Here is a 27,771-nt window from a genome sequence, read left to right on the forward strand (position 1 = left end):
GCCCCATGAGCTCCTTCCTGATCCATAATGGCTGTTGACAGGTCCAGAGATTTGTAGGCTTAGTATAGATGATCTTAAACAGTGTGTAAATAGCTATTTTTATATTTTTATTTATAGATGAACACAAGTAATAAAGATCAGGGGGTACATGTTTAGCACATTTATTGTGCTGGTTAGAAATAATATAAAACAATTTAACATTGATTTGAATCTGGAAATTATTCCAAAGATTAAAGAATTCTTGTGGCGTTGGAGAGGTGGCTCAGTGGTTAGGAGTGCTTGGCTGCTCAGTCAAGAGGATGAGTTTGGTTCTTAGCACCCACATCCAGTGGCTTCACAACCTTCACCAGGCCCAGGGAATCCAAAGCTTTCTTCTGGCCTTTTTAAGTACTCAGGCACAGACATAGCCATACACATAAATAAAAACAATAAAAATTAGTCTCTAAAGCATCCTTTCCATCTATAATTCATAGCACAAAGATTTTTTTGAAAGCTCATATTATATCCACTTGCATACAATAAAAAAGACTATATTTTTATTGTTGGGGTCCAAAAAACAAAACAACCCAAGCAGTCACAGGAGTCTAGCAAAGCGAGATCTTTTTGAATTAGGCAGCAAAAACTGACCAGTCAGGTACAAAAGCACAGACTGAGGAATTGACTGGGTCTTTGAACGTTCATCTTAATAAGTATTTAAGCAGATGACCAAAAAAAAAATCTCATTTATGCTGGGCGTGGTGGTGCGCACACCCTTAATCCCAGTACTCAGGAGGCAAAGGCAGGTGGATCGCTGTGAGTTCAAGGCCAGCCTGGTCTACAAAGCGAGTCCAGGGTACACAGAGAAGCCCTGTCTTGAAAACAAAACAAAACAAAAACACGAAACCAACCAAACAAACAAAAAACTCCAAAAAACAAAAAAACCATATTATACTCAGGCTGCTACTGAAAGATTAGGGCCTCAGAACAGACTCGGGAATTGAACTGTGACCTCCCCCCCAAAAGAGAAATTGTACAGCAGTTTTAAAGGATAGAACCCCAAAGTAATGGGGAACAGGGTGGTTGTAGCAAAAACAAACAAACAAACAAACAAAAAAACCCAAAAACATATTTTGACATAAGAGGTTGAGCAAAGAATTAAACGTTGGTGACTGGGCCTTATCTGGTCACCTGGTTTCAGGGCTCTCAACTCAGCTTTTGCAGTCAGGTCCCCTCCTGGGGTTCTGGCCCGGAATTCAGAATGATAAGGAAACAAAGGAGTGGGCAAGCTGCCCGTAATCAGCTAACTCATGACAGGCAACACATTTACAACCCATGTGCCTTAGTTTAGATAGTCAGCAACTTCCCTCTTTACAGTCTTTACTGGTTAACAGACAAACATGAAATACCTGAAGAAGCAAGATAGGAGTTGGTTCCAGGGCCTGGGAACATGAACTCAGTTTTGACCCTTCCAGTAAGATGGCTGGACTCAGGCAGCTGTCTCCTAACAGTATGGTGTAAGCTTATAAGTGCCATACAGTTCAAGAATCCTTGAGCTTATCAGTATATAACTGAAGGAAATAATTCAGAGAAAGAGGTCTGGAGCCCATGAAAACTATAGCAGATAAAGCCAATATAAATTGTTAGCATTCTGAGGTAGAATATATACTCTTTCTGGGACTGGAAGGCCATGGAGGAACATAGGAACTAGAGATGCTTAATATAAACCCTGTTCTTAAAAATGGGTATTTAGAAAAGTGGGGTGAACCTCTGTGCTGATTTGAATGAGAACGGCCCCATAGACTCTCATTTGAATGGTCACCAGGTAGTGGAAGTGTTTGGGAAGGACAAAGAGGTGTGCCCACATTCAAGGACATGCATCACTTTAAGGTTTCAAAAACCCATGTCAGGCCCAATTAGCCTCTCTACCTAGCCATTGTTGTCTCAACATGTAAGCTGTCAGCTCCTGCTGGTGAACCCCAAAGTAAATGCTTTCTTTTATAACTTGTCTTAGCCATGATGTTTCTTCACAGCAATAGAGAAATAACTAAGACACTCCTCGTCTCAGCTGTGTAAACTAGGAAACCCTCTACTAACTCTCTGTAGGAGGTAGAGTCAGTCATCTGGGGTGCTTGCAGTATCTTGTGGATGAGATAAAGCTTGGGGCACCTCCTGGAACACAAACTGCAAGCCCTAGCCTCTTTCCCAGTTTTCTTTTTCTCTTTCGTGCTGACCATGGTGTAGAGCCTGTGTTGACTCTTTTCTGTCTTTCACTTCAGGAATATAAGCTCTGTGTGAGCAGAGCTTGTGCTTCTCGTGACTGTGCATCCCAGTGCTTTGCTTGTCCCTGGGTGCTCAGTAAGTGTTTGTTGAATGCATAAATGATGAACACAAAGCCTGCATGATTTGAGGTAGTAAAAGGATGCCAAATGGTATTCTGTTACACAGTTTTTCTTAGCATGATAGTTCAGAAAATATATTAGCAGTTAACAGAAATTGTTGCTTAATGGCAACCAGAGAAGGCTTCATTCTACACATTTATAATAGTTTAAACACTGCAAATTTTTCAACTGATATTTAAAAATCCTCATGCTTCTGAATATCTGTATTTTTTTTTTAATTTACCTATTTTGCAGATCATTGTAAACATTAGCCTGGGAATTAGATTTCTGGATACTATTGTTAATGACCAGACAGACCACCACACAGTATACATATCAGTAAACCAAGTTTTGAAAAAAAAAAAAAGTTTCTTTGTGGCCAGATGACTCAGTGAGTAAAGGTGCCTATCACCAAGCTTCGTGCCTGAATACAATCCCCAAGACCCGTATGGTAAAAGGATAGAATCGACTCCTACAACTCATCCAGCAACCTCCACACATGGACCATGCTATAAGTCTGTTTCCTTGACCTGCACACATGGACCATGCTATAAGTCTGTTTCCTTGACCTCCACACATAGACCATGCTGTAAGTGTGTTTCCTTGACCTCCACACATGGACCATGCGATAAGTGTGTTTCCTTGACCTCCACATATGGACCATGCTGTAAGTGTGTTTCCTTGACCTCCACACATGGACCATGCGATAAATGTGTTTCCTTGACCTCCACACATGGACCATGCTATAAGTCTGTTTCCTTGACCTCCACACATGGACCATGTTGTAAGTGTGTTTCCTTGACATCCACACATGGACCATGCAATAAGTGTGTTTCTTGACCTCCACACATGGACCATGCTATAAGTGTGTTTCTTGACCTCCACACATGGACCATGTTGTAAGTGTGTTTCCTTGACCTCCACACATGGACCATGCTATAAATGTGTTTCTTGACCTGCACACATGGACCATGCTATAAGTGTGTTTCCTTGACCTCCACACATAGACCATGCTATAAGTGTGTTTCTTGACCTCCACACATGGACCATGCTATAAGTGTGTTTCCTTGACCTCCACACATAGACCATGCTATAAGTGTGTTTCTTGACCTCCACACATGGACCATGCTATAAGTGTGTTTCTTGACCTCCACACATGGACCATGCTATAAGTGTGTTTCTTGACCTCCACACATGGACCATGCTATAAGTCTGTTTCCTTGACCTGCACACATGGACCATGCTATAAGTGTGTTTCCTTGACCTCCACACATGGACCATGCTATAAGTGTGTTTCTTGACCTCCACACATGGACCATGCTATAAATGTGTTTCTTGACCTCCACACATGGACCATGCTATAAGTGTGTTTCTTGACCTCCACACATGGACCATGCTATAAGTGTGTTTCTTGACCTTCACACATGGACCATGCTATAAGTCTGTTTCCTTGACCTCCACACATGGACCATGCTATAAATGTGTTTCTTGACCTCCACACATAGACCATGCTATAAGTCTGTTTCTTGACCTCCACACAAGGACCATGCTATAAGTGTGTTTCTTGACCTCCACACATGGACCATGCTATAAATGTGTTTCTTGACCTCCACACATAGACCATGCTATAAGTGTGTTTCTTGACCTCCACACATGGACCATGCTATAAGTCTGTTTCCTTGACCTCCACACATGGACCATGTTGTAAGTGTGTTTCCTTGACCTCCACACATGGACCATGCAATAAGTGTGTTTCTTGACCTCCACACATGGACCATGCTATAAGTGTGTTTCTTGACCTCCACACATGGACCATGCTATAAGTGTGTTTCCTTGACCTCCACACATGGACCATGCTATAAGTGTATTTCCTTGACCTCCACACATGGACCATGCTATAAATGCGTTTCTTGACCTGCACACATGGACCATGCTATAAGTGTGTTTCCTTGACCTCCACACATAGACCATGCTATAAGTGTGTTTCTTGACCTCCACACATAGACCATGCGATAAGTGTGTTTCCTTGACCTGCACACATGGACCATGCGATAAGTGTGTTTCCTTGACCTCCACACATAGACCATGCTATAAGTGTGTTTCTTGACCTCCACACATGGACCATGCTATAAGTGTGTTTCTTGACCTCCACACATGGACCATGCTATAAGTGTGTTTTTTGACCTTCACACATGGACCATGCTATAAGTCTGTTTCCTTGACCTCCACACATGGACCATGCTATAAATGTGTATCTTGACCTCCACACATAGACCATGCTATAAGTGTGTTTCTTGACCTCCACACATGGACCATGCTATAAATGTGTTTCTTGACCTCCACACATAGACCATGCTATAAGTGTGTTTCTTGACCTCCACACATGGACCATGCTATAAGTGTGTTTCTTGACCTCCACACATAGACCATGCTATAAGTGTGTTTCTTGACCTCCACACATGGACCATGCTATAAGTCTGTTTCCTTGACCTCCACACATGGACCATGCTATAAGTGTGTTTTCTTGACCTGCACACATGGACCATGCTATAAGTCTGTTTCCTTGACCTTCACACATGGACCATGCTATAAGTGTGTTTCCTTGACCTCCACACATGTACCATGCTATAAGTGTGTTTCTTGACCTGCACACATGGACCATGCTATAAGTCTGTTTCCTTGACCTCCACACATGGACCATGCTATAAATGTGTTTCTTGACCTCCACACATAGACCATGCTATAAGTGTGTTTCTTGACCTGCACACATGGACCATGCTATAAGTCTGTTTCCTTGACCTCCACACATGGACCATGCTATAAATGTGTTTCTTGACCTCCACACATAGACCATGCTATAAGTGTGTTTCTTGACCTCCACACATAGACCATGCTATAAGTGTGTTTCTTGACCTCCACACATGGACCATGCTATAAGTGTGTTTCTTGACCTCCACACATGGACCATGCTATAAGTGTGTTTCTTGACCTCCACACATGGACCATACTATAAGTGTATTTCCTCTGCCGCCACCATAAAACAAATAAGAATAAATAAATAAATAAATGTGTAGTGAAGACTTTTAAAAATGTTTCTTCACTAGGTAGCCAAGTATGGAGGTGGGAGACCTAAGTCTCAAATCTACCTCCAGGAAGGTGGGTTTGGGGCTATTTATCGGTAAAGAAAAGGATGAGATAAGATGTGGAGAAAGATTATGGGAGATAAAGTAATCAGTTACCATTCTCTTTGGGGGTGCATGGAGTTTTTGCCTCCTAAAATCAGAAGGTCATGCTTCACACATGTGCATACATGCATATGTGTGCACACACATGCAGGCTCAATAGAAGAGTCACTGGTTTCAGCAGAAATGGCCTTTAAGTCTGTGAAAATAATCTAGGCAATTATAACTTTCATGTCAGAGATACTGTCTACAGTGAAGCTAGTGAGAGCCACATAATACATGGCTCAGCAGCATTACTTCCAGAATTAGTGATTCCAAGCTCCCTTTAGGGGTAGGATCTGGCTATGTAGTCCAGGCTGGCTTTAAACTTGCTGTCCTCTTACGTCAGCCTTCTGAGTGCTAGGATTGCAAGCATGAGCCACTGCACCTAGTAGATAAGGGAACAGGCCAGCTGTGTTTGCTGGTAATGATCAAATTTAGGATTTTATTGTCCCTGGAGTCTGGGAGAGTGAGTCTTAACTCTTGGCGGTAATGTTCTAGAGAATGCACCTGGGTGCTACCGAGGTGCTTCTTATCTGCGGAAGATAGGTATTACAGTTGCAGGGCCTTCTTTCTGCCTTTGCAGACAGATGCTGTGGCTTGTCTAGGAAGGAGTGAGCGCTCTGTGTGTACTGTATTAGTATTTTTTTTTCCATTTATAAACTGAGGTGAGTGGAAAACATGGTCTACTCATTAGCATCAGTTAATTCTATCCTAAAATGCTGTGGTTTACCCTATTCTAGCTTGCAAAGTCACTGTCTTTAATTTTGTGATTATTTCTATGATTAAGCATTAAGAAAGGGTTGAGGGAAGTACAAAATGAAGGGACATTTGGATCTTCAAATAGTCCAGAGTGACAGTTTTTGCTCCAATAATTGTCACTTTAGTCTGTCCATGACGGTGAGCCCTAGAGTCTTCAAATGAACGTATTAGCAGTAGATATGGATTGATCCCCTGAATGAGCTGTTATATTGCAGTATCAGAATGTTCCAGACGTATGCCAAACAGGAATGGGTTCTGTTTTAGGTCAGAGGAGAGTCTCTTTTAAAAGATCACAGACTTGGAAAGTTACTGATCACAATGGGAGGGGCTCTGCTCTCTTGGTTTTCAGTTCTCCTGCTGTAGGGAACTCCAGAGACTATTATGGGTTAAACAGTGTGGAACTGTTGAGTTTCTAAATTCTAGTGTAGTATTCTAGCGACCCCCAGGGTTTCTAATCTTAACCCAGTTTAGCTCTAAATGTACTGTAGATGTAGATATAAGTCTTTGGTCCTGGAAACACACAGCATTCACCTTTCAAGAACAAAACTTGTTTATCTTTCTAATGTGTAATTAATACATGCCTGTTGTCTGAAAAAAAGGTCAGTTTCATATTTTAAATTTTAGTATTACGGACTATTTGTGCCTTCCAAATTAGAAATGTAGGACTATCTTGTGAAAGAGAATTGAAAATAAGCATTTTCTTTCATACTTGTACTAAACAAAGATGTGTTTACTGCTTATGAAGTCAGCACACGGTTAGGGAATGGGACTGCATCAACTGATAGGAAGCAGTCCTTGCTTTTAAGCTCTTACTCGGGTAGAGAGTACAGTTACATCAACAGGTTACCGTATGTAACGGGATAATAGAAGAATACTGTGATGGGCATTGATGACTTATAAATAAAAGAGTTCCCCGTGGTTGGGAGGGAGGTGTTGTGTTCCTGAAGGGCTAGCAGAGCTGATTGCCTAGGGCAGCTGTTCACTATGTGAGATGAGAAGTAAAGGTTAGAGGCTAGTTGGGGAACAGTTAAGGCACTGGTCCAGTATCTCATGAATTCCTTTGCAGTGGAACTGTTTTAGCTGCTGTCAATTTTACCTTTAGTGATGGGTAATCTAATTTTTTTTAAGTATTTAGCTTGGAATTACTGATATTACAGCACAGGCACATACACCTATACATTTATGATCTCCAGCTATATGCATTTGTAATGCTTATATTTGAACCCAGGGCCTTGAGCATGTTAGGCAAACATGTTAGGACAGAGCTACATCCTTGGGCTAATAATACTAGGCTCATTTACTTTTATACCCAGGCAGCATTATGTTTCACCTAAGATATATGACATTGTGTTATTATATAGTTTGCATTATCCTTTAAGCCAGTAATTTACAAGTAAGATTACCTTAGGGGCTGTTCAGAAATCATCTTGGATTCCCTCCTGCTTCTTCAGCTTTGAGCTCAGTAGGTCCTAGGTTAACTTGGATTTTCTCCTGTAAAAGTCATCCCGGTGTTTCTGAGGCACAACTGCTCTAGCCTGTCATGGAGAGAATATTCTACATGCTATCCCTGACTTTTGCAGTAAGACTGGAGTGAGCGGTCATGTGTAACTTAGCAATAGCAAGCCCATGAGAGTGGAACACCCTGAGACCTCCATAGAATGGGATACGAAGTAGAATATTATAAACAGTAGCTGCCCCACACATGGGCTTTGACTTTAAATCAATCAAAAGTCAAAGCAGAACACATAATAAACAAGCCATGAGGACATGACATCAGTGCTGATGCTGCTGAGAAGGTGCTTCTGGATTTGGTCAGTATATTAGCTCTTTATGTTCAGGGAGAGATGCAGGCTTAACTCTGACCAGGAGTATTCCTTGAATTCACAGCATAGTTGAGTTATCAGATGGACACTGTTGATAATAAGGAAGCTATAAAGTAGATGATATGGTGACTAGTGACCAAACTTAGACATTTTAAGGTAATCAAGACAAATAATCTCTGTACCGTTAGACTGTCTCAGGCATGAGGCAGTCTGGGATTTCTGATTGTGGGTGTTGATACCCCTGGGGGTACTTAGGAAAGAGTTACAGTGCCTAGGGACTCCTTCCCAGGAGCCACATGGATATGGATGTCTTACTTTCTTCTTTCTGTTAATAAGAAGCAGGTGTAGCTTCTAGGCAGTGGTCACAGAAAGAATAAAATTAGGTATGTGATTAGGAAAAAAGCAAATATATGACTATTTTGTCATTCAAAATAAAAGCAGAGTTTAGAAAAGAAAGCTGAGAAAACATGTAATTGTGCCATGAGTGTGTGCTCCATGGCTTGCAAACAAACTGTACATTATCTGAAAAAACACACAGACTTGGTGGGGCAGAGCATCTAATGCGATTGTCTGGGACCAGGAGCCTAGTTCCTGTGCTCTGCCCTAGTTACTCTGCAGGAATCTTGTGTAGAGTCTGGGACGCCATGCTCCTTAGGGAAGCCCTCCCACCACACTGAAAGAAGGTCGCATGAGGGTAAATGAGGAAGCCATGGGAATGCCCAGCGAGGAAGCTGTTTGCAAATGCTATGCTACTATCTTATAAGTTGCGTGTGTAAAAAGGACAGAACTCTAGTCTGTATCTTTCAAGCCAGGTGAGGGGGTTGAAGTGACGAGAAACAGCTTTAGAAATCTCCATGAAGTTTCCCAGGGCTGGAGAAGGCGAAGCAGCACGAGTATCAGCAAGGCTAGAAGATCTTGACAAGTAGTGTGTGCAGTAATTCTTCCAGAATAAAAAATCTCCAGGGTATGCACCACGCCTGTTTAATCATGAACGCTGTACATGCTCAGTGCAGCTCGCAGCACCTATCCCAGTGAAACATTTGCTCCAGAGAAACAATACAGAAATAATAATGGTGTCATTAACCCTACAGTTTGAAGACGAAGCCTGTAATTCTATGAGAAAAACTGATTGACCTTAGGCAGCTAGTGTCTTAATGTTTCTCAGGTGATTGTGAACCTCAATAAATTGGTTCACGTAAAGCCTTTGCCCGGTGAATCTGGCTGAGAGAATAGTCATTAAGTTTATATAGTCTGAAACTAGCTAGGGAATTATTTGAGAAGTTAGTGTTTGATATCATTTTTGGTAGTAGTAGTTAGAGGGCACACAGGGTCTCCCTTTGTAGCCCAGGCTAGTCTGGAACTCACTTTGTAGCCCAGGCTGGTCTTCCCAAGTGCTAGGATGGCTGGCATACCCACTTTGGATAGCCGTAATAATGCACTTTCTCTGCCCTTCTCCCCGCTTCTGGATCTGAGGACCAGACCCAAGGCCTTGCACTTACTAGGCAATCGCTCTAGCACTGAACTAAGCCCCAACCCCCTAAGGCCTACTATTCTAACCATGATGCTTTTTACATTTCTGTATCTGTGAATCTGTCTTCTCACATGTCACCAACCATTCCTCACCCCGCACTTACCATCTGCTCTCAGATAGAAGCTAAATATAGACGGCAATATTTATCTGGAATTGTTCAAAGGAAAAATGTTTGACATGAGTGAAACACCTCTGACTAATGCCCTAAAGCATAAGCTTTTAATTGTTTTTTCTTTAACTAAAAATTGCTTCAGGCTGGGGACACAGAGTGGTGGAGTGGGGCCTAGTGTGTTAGAGCCCCTAGTGTAGTTCCGTCCTCAGCTCTCCAGAAACAACCTGAAAGTACATGTATGCCACAGTCGCTCCCTTCTAAAACACAGATCATAAACAGTAACAGTTTTGAAGACCAGCTTTGTTCCATGTCTCTAAATAAATAGTTGTCTTCAGCCTGGTCTACAAAGCGAGTCCAGGATAGTCAAGACTACACAGAGAAACCCTGTCTCGAAAAACAAAACAAACAAAAAAGTTGTTGTCGTTGTTGGGGTGTGTGTGTGTATGTGTGTGTTTTCAGGTAACTGGCCTTTGTTTTTAATTCTGTGATTAAACCTTTTTTATTCTTAGCTCCCTTTAAAGGATTTATGGCTTATCTATTCTGGATCTGGAAACCAGATATTGAAGCTTGATAAGCATTACTCATATGAGGCTTGGAATCTGTGTGAAAATCACCGTAGGCACAGGGTGACAGGGTAGTAGGGTCTGAGCTGCTAACTGGCCATGCTGGGTGTTGGTAGCACTGAGTAGTTAGTTCTGGATTCTTTCTGTGTTTGCAACATTTACAAATTTCCATAACTTTTTCTTCATCTCTGTGTTTGTATGGTCGTGTGTGTAAGTCGGTGTGAAGGCCAGAAGTGAACATCAAGTGTCTTCCTTATTTGCCCTCCACCTTACTTTTTTAAGACAAGGTCTCTCACTGAACCTGGAGCTCACTAATTAGCGAGCCCTGCTGGCCAGCGAGCCCCAGGGAGCCTCCCATCTCCACTTCCCCACAGTACTTCTGAGTTTAATTAATTTTATTGAGTAATTATTTTTGTTGTTTTTGTGTTGCCCCTATATTTTAAACTATTTTATTTGGGGTATTTACTGCCTCTACCTCCCTTCTCCACCCCAATCCCTTCCGACACCCCAATACTGGATATGAGAGAAAGAAGGTTAGGGAAGAGCAGAGGATGTAGATCTCTTTATTTCTCCCAGCTATTTAGGGTTGATTAAAGCCAGCCCTTCTCTCTCCCTCTCCTGCTCACGCCCCCTCCTTCTCTCCCTCTCCTGCCTGCGCCCCCCTCCCCCATATCTCTCCCTCCTTCCCTCCGTCCCTCTGCTCTCATATAGTCCTCAGAATTAAACTAACTGCAGCTGGCAAAGACAACACCCCTCTCTGTGACCCACGAGGCAGGCAGTTACTAGTGGGCAAAAGACTACACTCTGCACGGGGGCAGTTATCAGCTGCTGGATAAACTAAAGCCCAAACTGAAACCCCACACTTGGGATTAAAACAAAAACATGGTTACATAGCATTACTGAGTTTTAAAACAAACCAAAACTTCCATTACATGTCCCCCTTTTTGTTTTAAAAATATGGCCTTTTTTCTAACATTAACAAACTATATACAATAATTTTTAGAATTATCAGGTAAGAGTTATGTTTATAATATCCAGTCCATTTATATTTGGCACTCTTGAGGAAAGTATTACATTATCTATCCTATCTTGGTGAGACCAAAGTTCTGTACCTAAATCACTTTCTTATACCTTGTATCTATCAACCTAAACAATCTATCTAGACCTTAAAACATCATTTTAGACCTAAAACATTGTCTTAGTTCCCAAACAACTAATCTTAATTATAGTAAGGCTATGACTGTATCTAGTCTTCAACCCCATCAGAGACTTTAGAAGGAAATAATATTAACCTAATTATGTAAGGAGCATAGAGCAAGTAGCTTCCAGAACTATAGAAATGACAAAGACAGCTGACTGCCTGCACAGTCACCAGAGGTTTCTCTGTGTCTTTGGTACATCCACTCTTCAGCCTACTGGCCCAGAATATCTGACAGACGTTTCTGTGAGGCAGGAATTTTGAGGAGCTGGCTCCTTAGTGTCTGCAAAGCTGGACAGTCAAGTTCCCTGTGTCCTGGTCGTTCACAGTTGGACAGAGCCGGCTGTCAGCAGTTGAAGGACAGGTTTTCTCCTGTGGCTATCTTGCTACATTTGATTCTTTGATGCCCATCAACTTTTTTGAAGTAGACTAAAGGTGCTGCCAGGAGCAGATGCGTCTCTCTGTCAGAAAGGCCTTTTATTATTAAAACATTTTAAATGCCATATTCTGTAGACCTCTGAAGTGTTTAAAGACCATCTATTTATCTGCCATTATATAGTGAATAATCATATCTATTTATCATCTATCTATTGACAGTATATTAGAATAGAGCAACATTGCTTGTTTTTAGCTATGTACAATCTGCTTAACCTTGAAAACATATACAAGAGACTAAATAAAGCTTATTTCTGTAATTAACAAAACTAGTATCTAACAAGACTACAATTAAGATTATTTATAGATGACTAATTACTACTTTCATAAGACTAGAACTTTATATCATGTTTTCAAATTAGTTGCATAAATACAATACCTTAAGCAAAAACTGAACAAAATAACCTTAAGTTTCTATCACTATACAGTGAGTTGCTTATTACACGAAGCAAGAGTTGAAAAAACCATCTTAAATTTCTATCAACATATAATAATCTATACCAATGCAAAATATTTGAGACTAGTAAATTCAGTAATCTACCCTTTATCCTGTAATCCTGTATCTCCCCCTCTTTTTTCTCTTATTATCTTGGGGAAAGGAGAAAAAAAAAAAGGAATGATAAAAGGAAAAGGGGGGAGGACATAGGACTATAAGATAAAAGTTAGATTGTTGAACCTACTAGTCTCAAATATTTTGCAGTGGTATGGATTATTGTATATTGATTGAGATTTAAAGTTATTTTGTTCAACTTTTGCTTCATGTATTGTACTTATGCAACTAATTTGAAAACATGATCTAAAGTTCTAGTCTTATGAAAGCTAACTATTGCAAGCTGTTCAGGATGATTGGATATGCAAGTTAGTAATTAGTCATCTATAAATAATCTTAATTGTAGTCTTGTTAGGTTCTAGTTTTGTTAATTACAGAAATAAGCTTTATTTAGTCTCTTGTATATGCTTTCAAGGTTAAGCAGATTGCACATAGCTAGAAACAAGCAACGTTGCTCTATTGTAATATACTGTCAATGGGTAGATGATAGATGGATAGGTAGATAGATGTGATTATGCACTATAGCACTATATAATGGTAGGCAAATAGATGGTTTTCAAACACTTTAGAGGTCTATAGAATATGCCATTTTAAAATATATTCATAATAAAGACTTTTCTAACAGACACATCTGCTCTGGCAGCAGTTTTGTTTCCAATTGATTAGTTTATTTTTTGTTGTTTTGTTTTAAAATCAGTGCTGGGAATCAAACTCTGTTATTCATGTTTGTGTGGCAGGCACTTTACCCTGGGCTGCCTTACCAGCCCCACTCATTTATTTATTTATTTATTTATTTATTTATTTATTTATTTTTGGTTTTTCAAGACAGGGTTTCTCTGTGTAGCCTTGGCCATCCTGGACTCACTTTGTAGACCAGGCTGGCCTTCAACTCACAGCGGTGCGCCTGCCTCTGCCTCCTGAGTGCTGGCATTAAAGGCTTGTCTGACTTATTTATCTTTATTTTATGCGTATGTGTATTTTGCCTACACGTACACACAAGGCCCACTGAGATAAAAAGGGGGCATTGAATCTTCTGGAGCTGAAGTTAGACATAGTTGTCAATGCCTATGTGGGTTCTGGGAATCAAACCTGTGTCCTCTGGAGGAGCAGCAAGTGCTCTTAACCACTGAGCTGTCTCTCCAGCCCCCGTGGGGTCTAATTAAAATAGTTAAATCGTGATATGTGTTTTAATGTCTTTCATGTCAACATTTTTACTAATTCACTTCTGATTTGTAATCTTCAATCTGTAATTTATGGAAATAGTTGTCTTTATCAACAGATTAAGGTTTGAAATGGCTGATAAATTCAGTCTTTAGCCTTTGATTCCTGAAACAGAACAATACAGACCAGAAGATAAATGTGCTAGCCTCACTCTGGCCACTCCTATGTGAGAATCCTTTTTAAGCTACAACAGTGCTAGTGTGTGAAGTGCTTCATCACACCCACTTAAAAACTAAAAGCATTCTCAATTTTTGTTTTTTTGAGATAGGGTTTCTCTGTGTAGCTCTGGCTGTCCTGGACTCCCTTTATAAACTAGGCTGGCCTCTAACTCCCAGAGATCCACCTGCCTCTCCCTGAGTGCTGGGATTACAGGTGTGCGCCTCTGCACCTGGCCCTCAAACATTTTTGAGTAGCTCTCTGAAGGAGCTATGTTATCCCCTTTTTATAGTTGTGACAATTGAGACTCAGAGAAATTGAGTCCACCTAGCAGCAAGATTAGCACTACACTAGCTGTATACCCCAGAGCTCACCTGCTCTTGAGCTATGCCGGGCCTTGCTTTGATAAGTGCCTGCTATTAATGGACAAGACAGCTGAAATCTGGGGGAGTGGAGCACAGTAGAGCACTGGTCTGGTAGTCTCCAGTTAAGGGTTTGTCAAATGCCATTACAGTGTGTGAGTCTCGTTGCAAGCTTAGATTCACTTCTATAGGTGGTTCCCAATAGCAAGTTAAATATGGTGATTTTCTTTCTTTCTTTCTTTCTTTCTTTCTTTCTTTCTTTCTTTCTTTCTATTGCTCTTGAAAAGCTGTTAATGTCATTTTTCTGTGTTTTTTTTTAAAGTTTTGCTCCAATTCAATATTTCATTTAAAAATTACAAGATATGATTAGCTAATGCTAACTCTTAATACCCCAAAGTTGCATAATTAACCTTTTTATTCAATGCTGAGTTACATAACTGTTTCTCAATTTTCTGTCTTTATTCTACAGAATGGTAAATACGGCTGGCCATCTCTGCAAAGGCCATTGACCCACCTCATGTAAAGTATGCTCAGCTCCTTTCCAGTGGTGTAAGTATCTGATTCTCCACTCTCAGCCTGCCAACAGCTTTAGTGATGCTAAACTGCTAGGATCCCGACTCGAATTTGACAACAAATGTTTTTAGAATTCAAATAATTCTTTCAAATGGCAACTATTTCTTTATGTGTTGGGGATGGTTCTTCATTTACTTGTGCTTGTGTGTGGCGGTGAGAACAGGTTGGTGGAAGGTGGTACTCTCCTTCCATGTGGGCTCAAACTCAGCTTTATCACATTTAGCAGCACACATTTTTATCCTTTGAGCCATCTCACCAGCCCAAGCTCAAACAGAATTTTAGGAAACTTATTCAGATGGCATATCTTTTTGACATGAAGGTACATAAGTACACAAGTATGGTGAGGAGTGAGGTTTCATACTTGTGATTTTGTTTTCTTTCTTTTTCTTTTTCTTTTTTTTTTTTTTTTAACTATTTTTACTTTCAACATTGTATTTGACATTAATTTTTTCATTTAAAGATAGTTTTCATATTTATTATTTTGTGAAAAATTATTTTAATTATGTATATGTGATGATATGCACAAGTGAGTGCAGGTACCCAAAGAAGCCAGCAGTGTCGGCTCCTCCAGATCTGGGGTGGCTGTTAGCTGTTTCATCTGAGTGCTGGGGACCAAGCTCAGGTCTTCCACAAGAGTAGCAGGTTGCTCTTAGCTGCCAGGCCTCCTCTCCATCCCATGTTTATTATTTTTAACTGTGTAGTAGCCTAGAGGCTTGTGAGGTAGACAGTTAAATGTTGGAGAACTCCTGTTGCATTCTTAGGAATAAACAGAATGCAGAAGGCATGTTCTCTTAGCGCTTGCTTTGCGTGCACTCTCCTAAAGGCTCCTAAGCCATTTCTCTCTCCCCACCGCAGACAGTAACATAGTTCTGCCTATTAGCTAATGTAGTTGCTAGCTGCTCTTTGGAGTCAAGGCAGAAAGTTACAAATGGAGACAGTGATGGTGTTGTGTCAAGGGTGTTTTTGTGCTGGAATATGAACTGTAACCACTAGTTCATATGAAATAGCCCTTGGAATAAAAGTATTCCGGGAATTTCAGAAATTAGAGAAGATAAAGGGCCTATTAGCTCATTAAGTGCATCTTTAGCGTCTAGTGCAGAGTGCCCTGAGCCTAAGTAATTTCTAAAATTTGGTGGCGTCTGTTTCACTTAAATTTTTTCTGTTTTGGTTGACAGTTCTATAATCTAATAAGTAGACATTACGATTGGTTTTCTTTATTATTTAGGTTTTTCTTTCAAGCCCCCAAAACACACACACACACACACACACACACACACACACACACACCTTCTTTGATTTAGTGAAGTCTCTGGAAGAGAGCCAAGTGACAGGAACTGTGGCCTGAGTCTCTCCTGAGTCGCAGTGGCCTAGGAAAGGCACTTTATCTTTGAGACTTTGCCCTCCCCACCCACCCACCTGCTTGCTTGTTACCCTACCTGCCTGCCTGTTGCTTTCTTTGTTTTTTTTTTTTTTTTTCATCTCTACCCTTGCTTTTTGTTATTGTTTGTTTGTTTGTTTGTTTTTTCAAGACAAGGTTTCTCTGTGTAATAGAGCTCTGGCTGTCCTGGACTTGCTTTGTGGACCAGGCTGCCCTTGAACTCACAGAGATCGGCCTGCCTCTGCTTCCCAAGTGCTGGGATTAAAGGCGAGTGCCACCAGGCCACCTAAGGTTTTGTTTTTTGTGTTTTTGTTTTCGTTTTTTGAGACTAGAGTCTCACTGTGTCTACAGTAGCCTGGAAGTTGCTTTATACCTCAGGTTGGCTTTGAACTCACAAACATTCTGCCTCATCCTCCTGAGCGCTGGCATTGTAGGTATGTACCACCACAGCTGGCTTTTTCACACCAAAATTTTATCTCTGTCTATAAACTTGATTGATAATGGAAATAAGAGATGATCAAAATATAATTTCATACATCACACAATTCATTGGCACACAAAGGACACCCCCTAACACATCCTCCACCCTCACTGCTGCCACTTAAGTACACAGTTCTGTTTTGTATTTTGAGACAGGGTCTTATGTAGCCCAGACTGCCCTTAAACTTGATACATGGCCTAGAATAATCCTAATAATTTGAATTATAAAATCACTTTATCCTACTATGAAGCTCAGATATTTGTAAAACGTTATTTCTTACTTACTCTTATGTGTCATTTTTCTTATGTTAGAGCAGCCACTCCTTTGGTAGTGATAGTCAAGAAAGGAAGGGGTCTGTGTAAGTAGTAAGAAGGGCCTGGGATGTTCTGAATCCTCCTACACTGACCACAGATGCAAGGCAAAATGGGTTCTGCCTAGTCATTCTGATAATAAAAACAGCAGAAAGAAATAATCTGGGAGAAGACTTTGCTTAAAAAGTCTTAACTATTTATTGATGCTTTAAAATTCATGCTATTTTTGCCTGTGTGATTTCAACGCTAATTAATCATTTCTGAGTGCACTAGCTAGACTCTTCTGTTGTGTTTCTTTAGACCATCACTTATAAAGGTATACCCTGCCTTGTGGCTTATGTAGTTACTGTCTCAAGATGTACTGTGGTCTTACAGTATCAATTTAGGTATTGAGCCATAAGTTCTGAACTGAATTATTCTTTTCTATTTTAATCTTTGTCTATGTTACTCAAGTGTTAAAATTCTCACATTATTTTCAATCACGGTTAGCTGCAGCCTGCATTCAAACTAGTAATTTAAAGCAAAAACTGCCCCTTAATCCTGAGAGTGATCTTTGTGCATGAGAAAAGTAATTTAGCCCCTCCATGCTATCTTCTTTTGTCGTAAAAGGATAGCTGGCATTATGGTACTAGATGACCTTTGTAGGTCATCTACTGCTATACTTTTATGATGCTGTGCTTACAACTAGGTAAATTAAGATACATCCAAATGGAAACTGGCATAATATATCCTGTCATGTGTATTGATGCACATTGGCATAGTATTCTTAATATCCAAGAGAGCTTCTGATCAGTGTGTGTGTGTGTGTGTGTGTGTGTGTGTGTGTGTGTGTGTGTGTGTGTGTGTCTGTCTGTCTGTCTGTCTGTCTGTCTGTCAGTCTGTCTGTCTGTCGGTCTGTCTGTCCTTGGTGACATACTATGTCTTCAGTGTCATATACATGATGTGATCCTGCTCAGAATGCCCTTGTCTTTCTCCTTTCTGCCACCATTCAGTTCTGGCAACTGTGACCTCTGCTTTAGCTCCCTTGGCAGCAGGGCCTGCTCTTGGTACAAATTTCAGACATCCATAATCCATTTAAACACAGTGAAGTGTAGAGGGAAGCTGATTGCCCCACATAAGGAAAGAAGAGCAGGACTGTAAGGGACTCTTAAGAACAGCAATAGGAAGGCTACAGGGATTTCTCCTTGTTCTCTGCATTTTAAGGTTGTCTGCTTTGTTCTCCTACCAGCTCCTGCGTCAGTGTGTGAATTTACCAGATGAAAGTCTTGCTGTGGCTTAGCACAGTTATACTGCCCATTTTACCATAGTCAAAGTAGAACATTTTGCAAAGAGCCAGGGTGAGAGTCCTGTGCAGTCTGTTCACCAGGAGTTGATTTCTGTGAATAGCTGACCCAAGAGCTTGTCCTTAGAAATGACTACGTGTTCTGGGCTCTCAAAGTAATAGATGGGCCCTAGTTCCTTCTCCCTTTATGATTTGGAATGAAAGTGGTTTCCAATTGCTTTGCTTGTTTTTGTTTTTGTTTTTTGAGACAGGGTTTCTCTGTGGCTGTCCTAGGCTTGCTTTGTAGACCAGGCTGGCCTCAAACTCACAGAGATCCACCTACCTCTGCCTCTTCTGGGATTACAGGTGGGCACCACCACACCCTGCTTGGCTTCCAGTTGTTGATGATTCCTAAATGGTGTAAAACATCTCAGATTCTGTGTAAATTTATGATAATAGACAGTGTTGAGCCATGCAGAGGGAGGCTTGAGGAACAGCATGTGACTTACTGTCTGCTCTGCTTGAGCAGGATGGGGAAATATGCTTAACTTTCCTGCAGTGGATAAAATAGTCCTTAAAGTTAGGCATCTAAGGGAAGACCAGTTTGTGAAGTGCCTTGATTGGATGAGAACAGAAGATACCGAAACAGCCTTTTATTTCCAAGGGAAAGTAACTATGAAGATGAAAAAATAATTATGAGGAAAACCTGAAATTTGCCAACCCACTAAATTCAGGGGTAAATGACTTTGGTTTGGCAACTACTTGAAAGAAAATAAATTAATTAATTAATAAATAAAGGAAGGACAGAAGAAAAGAAAGAGGCCAGAAAGGTAGCTCAGTGGCTAAGACTGTGCACTGCTCTTGATGAGTACTTGAGTTTTGTTTTAGGGCAGGTCTCACTAAGTTACAAGATGACCTTGAACTCTTTTGCCGAGATGAGCTGTGAAAAGTCTTATCTTTGTGTCATTGGTGGCTTTAGACATTCTGAAAGATACAAAAGTATTCTAGCCTCACTTTCTTTAACAGTTCATAATGAAACATTAAAGCAAGACAAAAGGAATTGTGTCTACCACAGAGAGTTGCTGTGAGGATTAGGAGAGGTTATATCATATGAAAGTCTCATCCAGTTCCTGAGGAAAAGTGACTGCACAATTGGAGTTTGTACAGTGCAGAGGGATGAAGAAATAGTAAGCTCTCCAACAGGGTTAGGGACTGGCCTAGAGCACATTTGTCTATAAAGCAGAAGGAAACCTCTTGACTTCTGTTTCTCTTAGTTTTTGCTTATTTATTGCAAGGCTGTTCCATATCACATCATATTTGTCACTAGAAAATACAAATTAAAATAGAGATGGTTATCACTTTCAAAAATCCTGAATTCAGAAGTCAGATTTTAGGGGCTAGAGAGATGGCTCAGCAGTTAAGAGCACTGCTGTGTTTGCAGAAAACCTAGGTTGGGTTCTCAGCTCCCACATGCATCTTACAGAACCGTTTGTAACTCCAGTTCCAGGACTTCCCAGTGCCGTCTTCTGGCACTGCGTGCGTGTGGTGCCCATACATACATGCAAACTAACACTTGGGCCTACAGAATAATAAAGACAAATACATACATCTTTTTAAAAGTCAGCTTTTATAAAAAAAGTAAGTCAAGGAGAGAGCATTTTTTTTTAATATGACTAATGCAGTGGTCCTCCTTCCTAATGTTACAACCCTTTAATGCAGTTCCTCATGTTGTGGTGACCCTCAATCATAAAACTATTTTTGTTGCTATTTCTTAAGTGTAATTTTGCTACTGTTATGAGTCATAATGTAAAGATTTGTGTATTCTGATGTCATACCTCCAAAGGGGTCGTGGCCCACAGGTTGAGAACCACTGGGCTAATATCTTAAACAAAATATTAATTTCCTCTCTAAGAAAACATTTTCTGGTATGCTACAGTGTCTTGTGCAAGCTAAGGTAGAGACATGTAGCACCACTTTTCTGAGACATGAATAGCTGCAGTTGGCTGCACACACGAGGGATCCATTCAGGGAGCATGCAGAGGAGACAAGAAGCTCGCCAGAGTGCTGAGAACTGGAGCAGTGCTTGATGTGTGTTATGTGTGCTGCTCTCGTTCCCCGCTGGCACAGCTGCATTAGTTACTAGTACTCGCTTAGACTCGGTCACGCAAAACATTCGTCCTAAATGGCCTAAGAGGTCTTGGTCAGTTTTGCTGATGTTTGGGAAAGTAATTCCCATTAATATGCTTCTATACAACAATATACTTCAAGACCAGAAAAAAAAAAAAAAACAACCCTGTACATTATCACATAGTCTGGACCTGATGCTCTCTATCACTTTATTTGATAAATTGATATGTTTTACATAATTAACATTTCGCGTCCAGATTTTGGATAGTTACCAAAACTGAACAATATACATTTCGTTCCATTATAAGTTGAGTTTTATGTTATAACTGATGCACTTGTATTATACTTGGGATCTGTACCGATCCATGTCCCAACAAAAAGAAGTCTATCAGGACTCATGTCTTTTTCTTTTATTGCTGTTGTCTGTGTGTATCTGTGTGTTGCTAATATGAGTATGAATGCATGTGGAGGGCAGAAGTGGACAGGACGTGTATTTGCCAGTTGCTCTCCACCTTGGTTTTTGAGACAGGGTCTCTCACTGAGCACACTGATGATGAGCTTCGCTGATTAGCTTGACCAGCTGGTCAGCAAGCCCCAAAGACCTTCTTGTCTCTACCTCCCCAATGCTAGAACTCCTGGCATGTGCCGCTGTTCCCAGCCTTTGCACTGGTGCACGAGGCTGAGTGTAGACACCCCTGCTTACGCAGGAAACATGTCACTTGACTGAGCCATCTCCCTATCCCTTAGAATCTGATGTTCAGTGAACAGAGCCAGTGCGGATATCAAGCCTCTTCTGCTGAGGAATCTTGATGATGAAATGTTTTTTGTTAGTTGATAATAAAAGCACTTCATTTTTATCTTTCTTTTTTCCTCCTCCAGTTTGCTGGAAACCATGTCTCACTATACAGATGAACCCAGATTTACCATAGAACAGATAGATCTGCTCCAACGTCTTCGGCGTACTGGGATGACCAAACATGAAATCCTCCATGCATTAGAAACTTTGGACCGTCTTGATCAAGAGCATAGTGATAAGTTTGGGAGGAGGTCCAGCTACGGGGGAAGCTCCTATGGGAACAGTACCAACAACGTTCCAGCCTCTTCCTCTACCGCCACAGCTTCCACGCAGACCCAGCACTCGGGAATGTCGCCATCACCCAGCAACAGTTACGACACCTCCCCACAGCCTTGCACTACCAATCAAAATGGGCGGGAGAACAGTGATCGATTGTCCATATCCAATGGGAAGGTGTCGCCATCCCGCTACCATGTAAACAGCATGGGCCCGAGGTCATATAGCTTTGAAGCCTCAGAAGAGGACCTAGACGTAGATGATAAAGTGGAGGAATTAATGAGGTTAGTTACTTTGCCCATTCAGAATCCCCCAAAACATCTGTATTTCCTAAGACTTGTTTTTAGTTAGGCTGTATTTCAGAAACTTACCAGTAGGAACAACGGCTTCTCCCTCCCTTTGGAAATGAAAGTGAAACTTGAAATTGTGGTTTTAGCTCAGATTTCTCTATTTATGGCTGTAGCAGACAGCTTCTGGCTGACAGAGTTCATTCAGTCCAGTCCTCAATCTTTCATTGTTAATACTTTTTCTGAATGGTAAGATAAATTTACCATGATGTAGAATATATGTACTCTTCATTTTCCTTTCAGCATTACAATCAGTGCCACAATTTTAGCACTATTGGGTCAAAAGTACTTTTCAGTAAGAAACATACATACATACATACATACATACATACATACATACATACATACATACAATCCTGCTCCTAAAAAGCTGAAGTTTTCATGTTAGGAGTAGATGCAGTGCCCACGTGCACATCATACATCATCAGTTACCAAGTAAGCATGCTCACCCAGAGTTTGAGCACAATGAAAAGAAGCCTGCTTTCAGGCAAGGCAATCAGGACTTTGTACCAGACCCAGTAACAAGTATGTGTTTTCCATCCTGTGTCTAGAACAAGGAACTTTCCTTAGGATGTGGTGTGGGCTCAGCATGTTAGCTGAGTAGATAGATAAGCCATGTGGTTATTCTGTTTAGACATAAGGATTTGGAGCTGGTGAGATGGTTCAGTGGATAAAGGTGCTTGCTGCCAAGCCAGAGGGCCTGAGTTCCAACCCTGGAACCCACACAGTGGAAGGAAAGAACCAGTTCCTGAAAGTAGTCCTCTGACTACAAGCATGTCATGTCACAGGTACTCCTGCACACATATACATACACAGCTATATACACATATAGTCCATAAATGAGTAATTTCTAATTTTTAAAAATAAAATTGAGATATATACGTGTTACTTAAAGTTAGGGAACTATGAAAAGGTATTAGAAAAATCTTTACTCCAATTGAAAATATAAGCTGAATGTAATCACATGCCTGTAACCCCAACATTTGGATGGCTGAGTCAGGAAGATTAATGTCAGTTCACAGCTAACATGGTAACTTGTAGGCCTATCTGGCCTACAGAGTGTAGACCTTTCCAGAAAACATCAAGAGGAAAACAATGCAGATGAGGCCGCCTTTGGCAAACATGGTAATGCCTTAGGATGCCACACCCATCTACAAAGGCTTCACATTCTTTACTAATGGCTGGAATTAGGAAGTTTTTAAAGAGGTCTTTACAAACAGAAATGACGAAAACATTGCTTTCAGTAGAGTTGTGCTGTTGTATGAAAATGGTAGCCTTGGGCTGGAGAGATGGACTTACTCGTTAATGGCGCTCGTTTTGCAGAGAACCTGAGTTTGGCTCCCAGCACCCACATGGTAGTTCACAACCACTCATAATTCTTGTTTGAGGGTATTCAAAGCCCTCTTCTGACCTCTGCAGGCACCAAGCATGCATGTTGTACAGATACATATGTGTAAGCAAAACACTCATGCACATAAAGTAACCTCAAATTTAAAAAAGGTGAGAGTGTGCAGATAAATTAGTTGATAGTGAACAGAATTTTAGACTTGTCAGAAGTAAAAACAGAAGTTGTAACTGTGTTATAACTGGTCCTGGAGATTTTTTGGCCTCAAGGCAGCATGTGGTGACTTGACTGTTCTCTGGAGATCATCCTCGGGCTCTTCCGAGTTTGTTTTCAGGGTAGAGTTGTTACTTACGGGATTCTGGGCTACAGGGACCATGGGGTACACCTAATGAAGAGCATCACACTCATCCGCAGTGGGTGTTAGCCAGCTTTCAGCTCTCCGCAGTACAAGAGACTGCTGGGCTTTCGTTCGTCCTCAGCTGTAAACAGGTGCCCAAAGCTCTGCTGTTGCTGGTGACTTTCTTAGTGCTGAAGATTGAACCCAGGGCTTATCTTCCACTTAGTCACATCCTTGGCTGTAGCTGGTTTTTAGAACTTAGCATATATCATTTTCCAGTTTAAAAAGAACCATTTGGATAAATAAGGTACTTTATTCATCGAAATTGCCTGCGTTTTTAACTATTGTGAATAGAGACGATAACAAAGTAGCATTTATTTGCTCAGGTGCTAGCTTGTGTTGTTTGTGCACATTCCCTTGGGTGCAGTCTCACAGGTATAATGTGTGTTTCAGTTGTGCACTCTTCATTGTTACGTAGCTATTAGGACACCTACTTCATCCCTTTCTCTGCCTCTTGCTCAGAACAGCTTTTGTGACATGTAGTCAGCTGGGGTCCTCCGGACCTCTGTACCCCTGGTCCTCCACATTTGACCTTTCTCCCACTCCAGCCTGGCACAAGTGTGCCCTCCTCACCCTCATCAAGTTTGCAGAGGACAGTCCTGACAGCCATGCTGGATGGCTGATCAGAGAAACTGAGGTCCATGGAAATTAGTATTTACTCAAGGAAGTTTGACTACTGGGCAGCTGAGCCTAAATTATATCCCCTGTCCTTGTTATCATTGTGTTGCTGGTACATTTTCTCACTGAAATTATTTATGCTTATAGATTTAATAAGGCTTTAGGAAAGGGAGTTAATATAATTCTTCAGGACAGTGTGAAGAGCCTTACTGGGCTTGCCAGTCTCCTTCTCTGATAAGATATCTGCTACTTCAGGTAAGTCATTTACTAAGCAATGAGTTTTTATTTGGCAAGATGTTAGAGACATTTTCAAACAGTAGCTCCTCCTGAGTACTCTGTGTCTGTCTAGTGGTCTACTGTCCTTGCTGCTTACTCAACACTCATGACATGACCTGAGACTGTTGGACTCTGGTAGGAAGCATGGATATCCGAGTGCATTCCTGCCTCCTTAGCTGTAAAATCCACCTCCTGCTTGTACAGCCCCAACCTGCAGGTGCTCCACTGTGAGACATGCCCTGCAGACTTTATAATCCAGGTAGTCTGTATTACAGTATGTGATTCAAAGGCATATAATGGAGATCTCTCTCTCTCTCTATCTCTCTCTCTCTCTCTTTCTCTCTCTCTCTCTCTCTCTCTCTCTCTCTCTCTGTGTGTGTGTGTGTGTGTGTACGTGTACGTGCGTGCTTCTTTAGGTTATAACTGTACTCTTTATCATTTGTTAAAGAATCAGAAAGTAACTTTTCCAGTTTTGAATTGAGATCAAAAAAGAGGAAGAAGAAAGGCAAACTAGCACATAAATTCTCAGTAAATAGTTGAATGTGCCGCTTTAGGAAGGACTAAAAGCCAACAGTGAAGACTCCTTTTATATTAGGACATCTTAAAAGGCCTCTTGATATGTAAGTATACACATAGGACTGTGCATTTGCTAATACAATAGGATAGATCAGTGTTTTCCTGCGGTCACATGTGTATTATGAGATAATGTAAATGAGGCTTATTGGAATTAGTAATGCTGTACATTAAGCATCTTGCTTTACACCACCCGTTCACTACATTTTGTTAGTATTTTGTATAAAATTCTACAAGTTCATTCCAAGTTAGTTATGTATAGGCCTAACATTAAAACATAGCTTGAGCATCCTTGAGCCATGGTACTTTAAAATTCAAAACTTCAAGTGAAAAATTCCATAGTACCACACATTCATTTAAAATACTGTCCCAAGTTACATTTAGTCTTTCTGTATAAATTATGTAAAACATAATTGAATTTTGTGCCTATAATTGGGTTCTGCCCCTAAGATATTTCATTATAAATATGAAAATAGTCCCAAATTTAAAAAAGAAAATCTAAAAAGGCTTCTGGGATGTACCTCGGGCGGGGCTCACAGCCTGTGTTTACTTGTGCAGGCAGGATGTTTATGCTCCGTAAGAAGGCAACACTACTAAGTGGTGGTGTTCCCTCCATCTTCTGCACTGGAATGGCTCTCCCTTTAATGTTCTCTCTTAAAGCTGTGCACAGGGAGAGAGTCATCAGTGTCTTTCAAATGAAATACACTGTTTTGGCTTCATCTTGGGGTGATTTGTGCTAGCTCCCTTACACCCTCCAGAATGCTGGGGATGTGTTAACTGGGGGAGTATGAGTCATCTTAAAGCCTATCATTTAAAAGTATGAGCCCTTTAATATGCTTTCTTCCAGAAAACAAATTGGTGTCATTTTGAATCACCACAAATAATCTTTCCATCCTGATTTGGAAAACATTAAACATACTTGAAAATAAGAATTTAAAGCTGTTATATAAATTACCTAGATCAAGTTTTCTATTTTACAGCCTTCAATCTCTAAAATTTTTTCACTCATTGAACAAAGTAAGTTTTATTATATGAAAAATTCATGCTGAATACTGCGAGTCTTTGTGCTAATGGACTTTCCAGGCTAGTAGGATTGATGGCATGGTTAGGAGCATGGGCTTTACATGTGTCCATCATACAATTGAAATGTTAAGAGTTAGCGTACAAAATGAGATTTTTCTTTGTGAGCCGTGATGATCAGGGTTGAAGTCTCTAGATAGATAACACTTACATCATGTCTTTTTAAATGGTAGTCAGAAAACCAGTACTCTTCTGGAATCTGAGTAGTTGGGAGGTGGAGGCAGGAGGATTGCTTTGAATTCAAGACTAGCCTTTGCAACATAGCAAGACTCTACTTCAGAACAAAAGAAAGGCAGAGAGCATTAAAAACAGAACAGGGTGGTGGTGCCACTTAGATTTCAGCACTCCGAAGGCTGAGGCAAGATGATCTTGGTTCAAAGTCATCCTGGGTTAATGGCAAGACCCCTGCCTCATAATCTATTCTCACGTACATACCTACCGACATGCATACATACATACATATACATTTTAAAAGTGATTTGTTGGGGCCTGGAGAGATGGCTCTTGGCTTAAGAGCACTGGCTGTTCCTCTAGAGGACCTGGGTTCAATTCCCAGCACCCACATGGCAGCTCACAACTGCCATATAACTCCAGTTCCAGGGGATCCATCCCATCAGGCGTGCATGGGGTGCACATAACTGTGCATGCAGGCAAAATACCCATACACATAAAGAAAACAATTTTTTAAGTGATTTGTCAAGAAAGGCATTCCTGATGAATATTTTCATATATATTAGGAAGGATAATAGTGGAAAGCTTAACCAGTTATAAAAACAAAGGCAGTGGGCAGTGACGGTTAGAAAGGGAGCCTACCATCCTGTTGTAGGAGTCTACCAGATGAACGCAGTGGCCGAGATTCGGGAACAGTAGCAGGAAGAAGTGGCATGCACTTCAAGTGCCTCAGTTGTGACAAAGTGCTTGCTTATGTCGGAAGTAAACGGTAAAACCAGAGAAATGATTGGCTTGCTTTTTATTTTAATTCAGTAATACTTGAGCAGTGGACAGTCTTGAGGCTTGTGAGGTATTGTGGGAGAGGGACTCATTCTCTTGAGGCAAAATGTCAAGTTTTTAACAAAGGGAGGAAATGCGGAATAGAAGTCAGAGTCCTACTTGTGTAAGAGATGTTTCACACGAACACGTGGGTGATTCCACAAGGTAGAACGGCAGTTACAGGAGAGGGCAGAGAAGACAAAGAGCCCAGCCAGCCCAGCGAGATGGACCTGGACAGTGGAGGTGAGTGCTGTTACTCTTTGTGCAAATGCCTAGTGACCCCAAGCAAACGGGCATTCCTCTCCAGTGACTTTTGAGCACTTTGTCCGTGGAACACTGAAGGGCCTGGTCTAAGATGCATACTTAGACTGATGTATGTCTGACAGTTACAGCTGATCATTTGTTTCTTCTTTTCTTTGGATCCTGTCTGACTGTTTTATAGAAATAACAATTTGTGTTTATATGATACATTTGCAATTTCAAAATTTTCTATTTCAAAGAAATTTCTTTTGCATGTATTAATTGAGTATATGTGTATGTATTTATCTCATTTTTCACCTCGTTGCTTGAAGGAACATTTTAAAGGCCTGTTTTGTCAGTGTTAGAGATTAAGCCCAGGCCTTGTCCATCCTAAGGAAGCATACTGCCACT

The 27,771-nt window shown here is 40.9% G+C and overlaps 1 protein-coding gene across 11 annotated transcripts in view; it reads left to right on the plus strand.

Moving 5' to 3' along the window:
* HMBOX1 (homeobox containing 1) overlaps positions 1–27,771 on the plus strand; it is a 137,743-nt gene that overhangs the window by 33,991 nt on the left and 75,981 nt on the right. For all 11 annotated transcript variants that reach the window (XM_084767194.1, XM_084767190.1, XM_084767197.1 and 8 more), the window contains exons 2-3: positions 14,761–14,840; positions 21,302–21,778. In XM_084767194.1, coding sequence (XP_084623320.1) covers positions 14,818–14,840; positions 21,302–21,778 — 500 coding nt within the window. In that variant the 5' untranslated portion in view covers positions 14,761–14,817. The remainder of the gene's footprint in view (positions 1–14,760; positions 14,841–21,301; positions 21,779–27,771) is intronic.

The sequence above is a fragment of the Acomys minous genome, assembly GCF_964271855.1.
Source record: "Acomys minous genome assembly, chromosome: 18".
NCBI classification, from domain to species: domain Eukaryota; kingdom Metazoa; phylum Chordata; class Mammalia; order Rodentia; family Muridae; genus Acomys; species Acomys minous.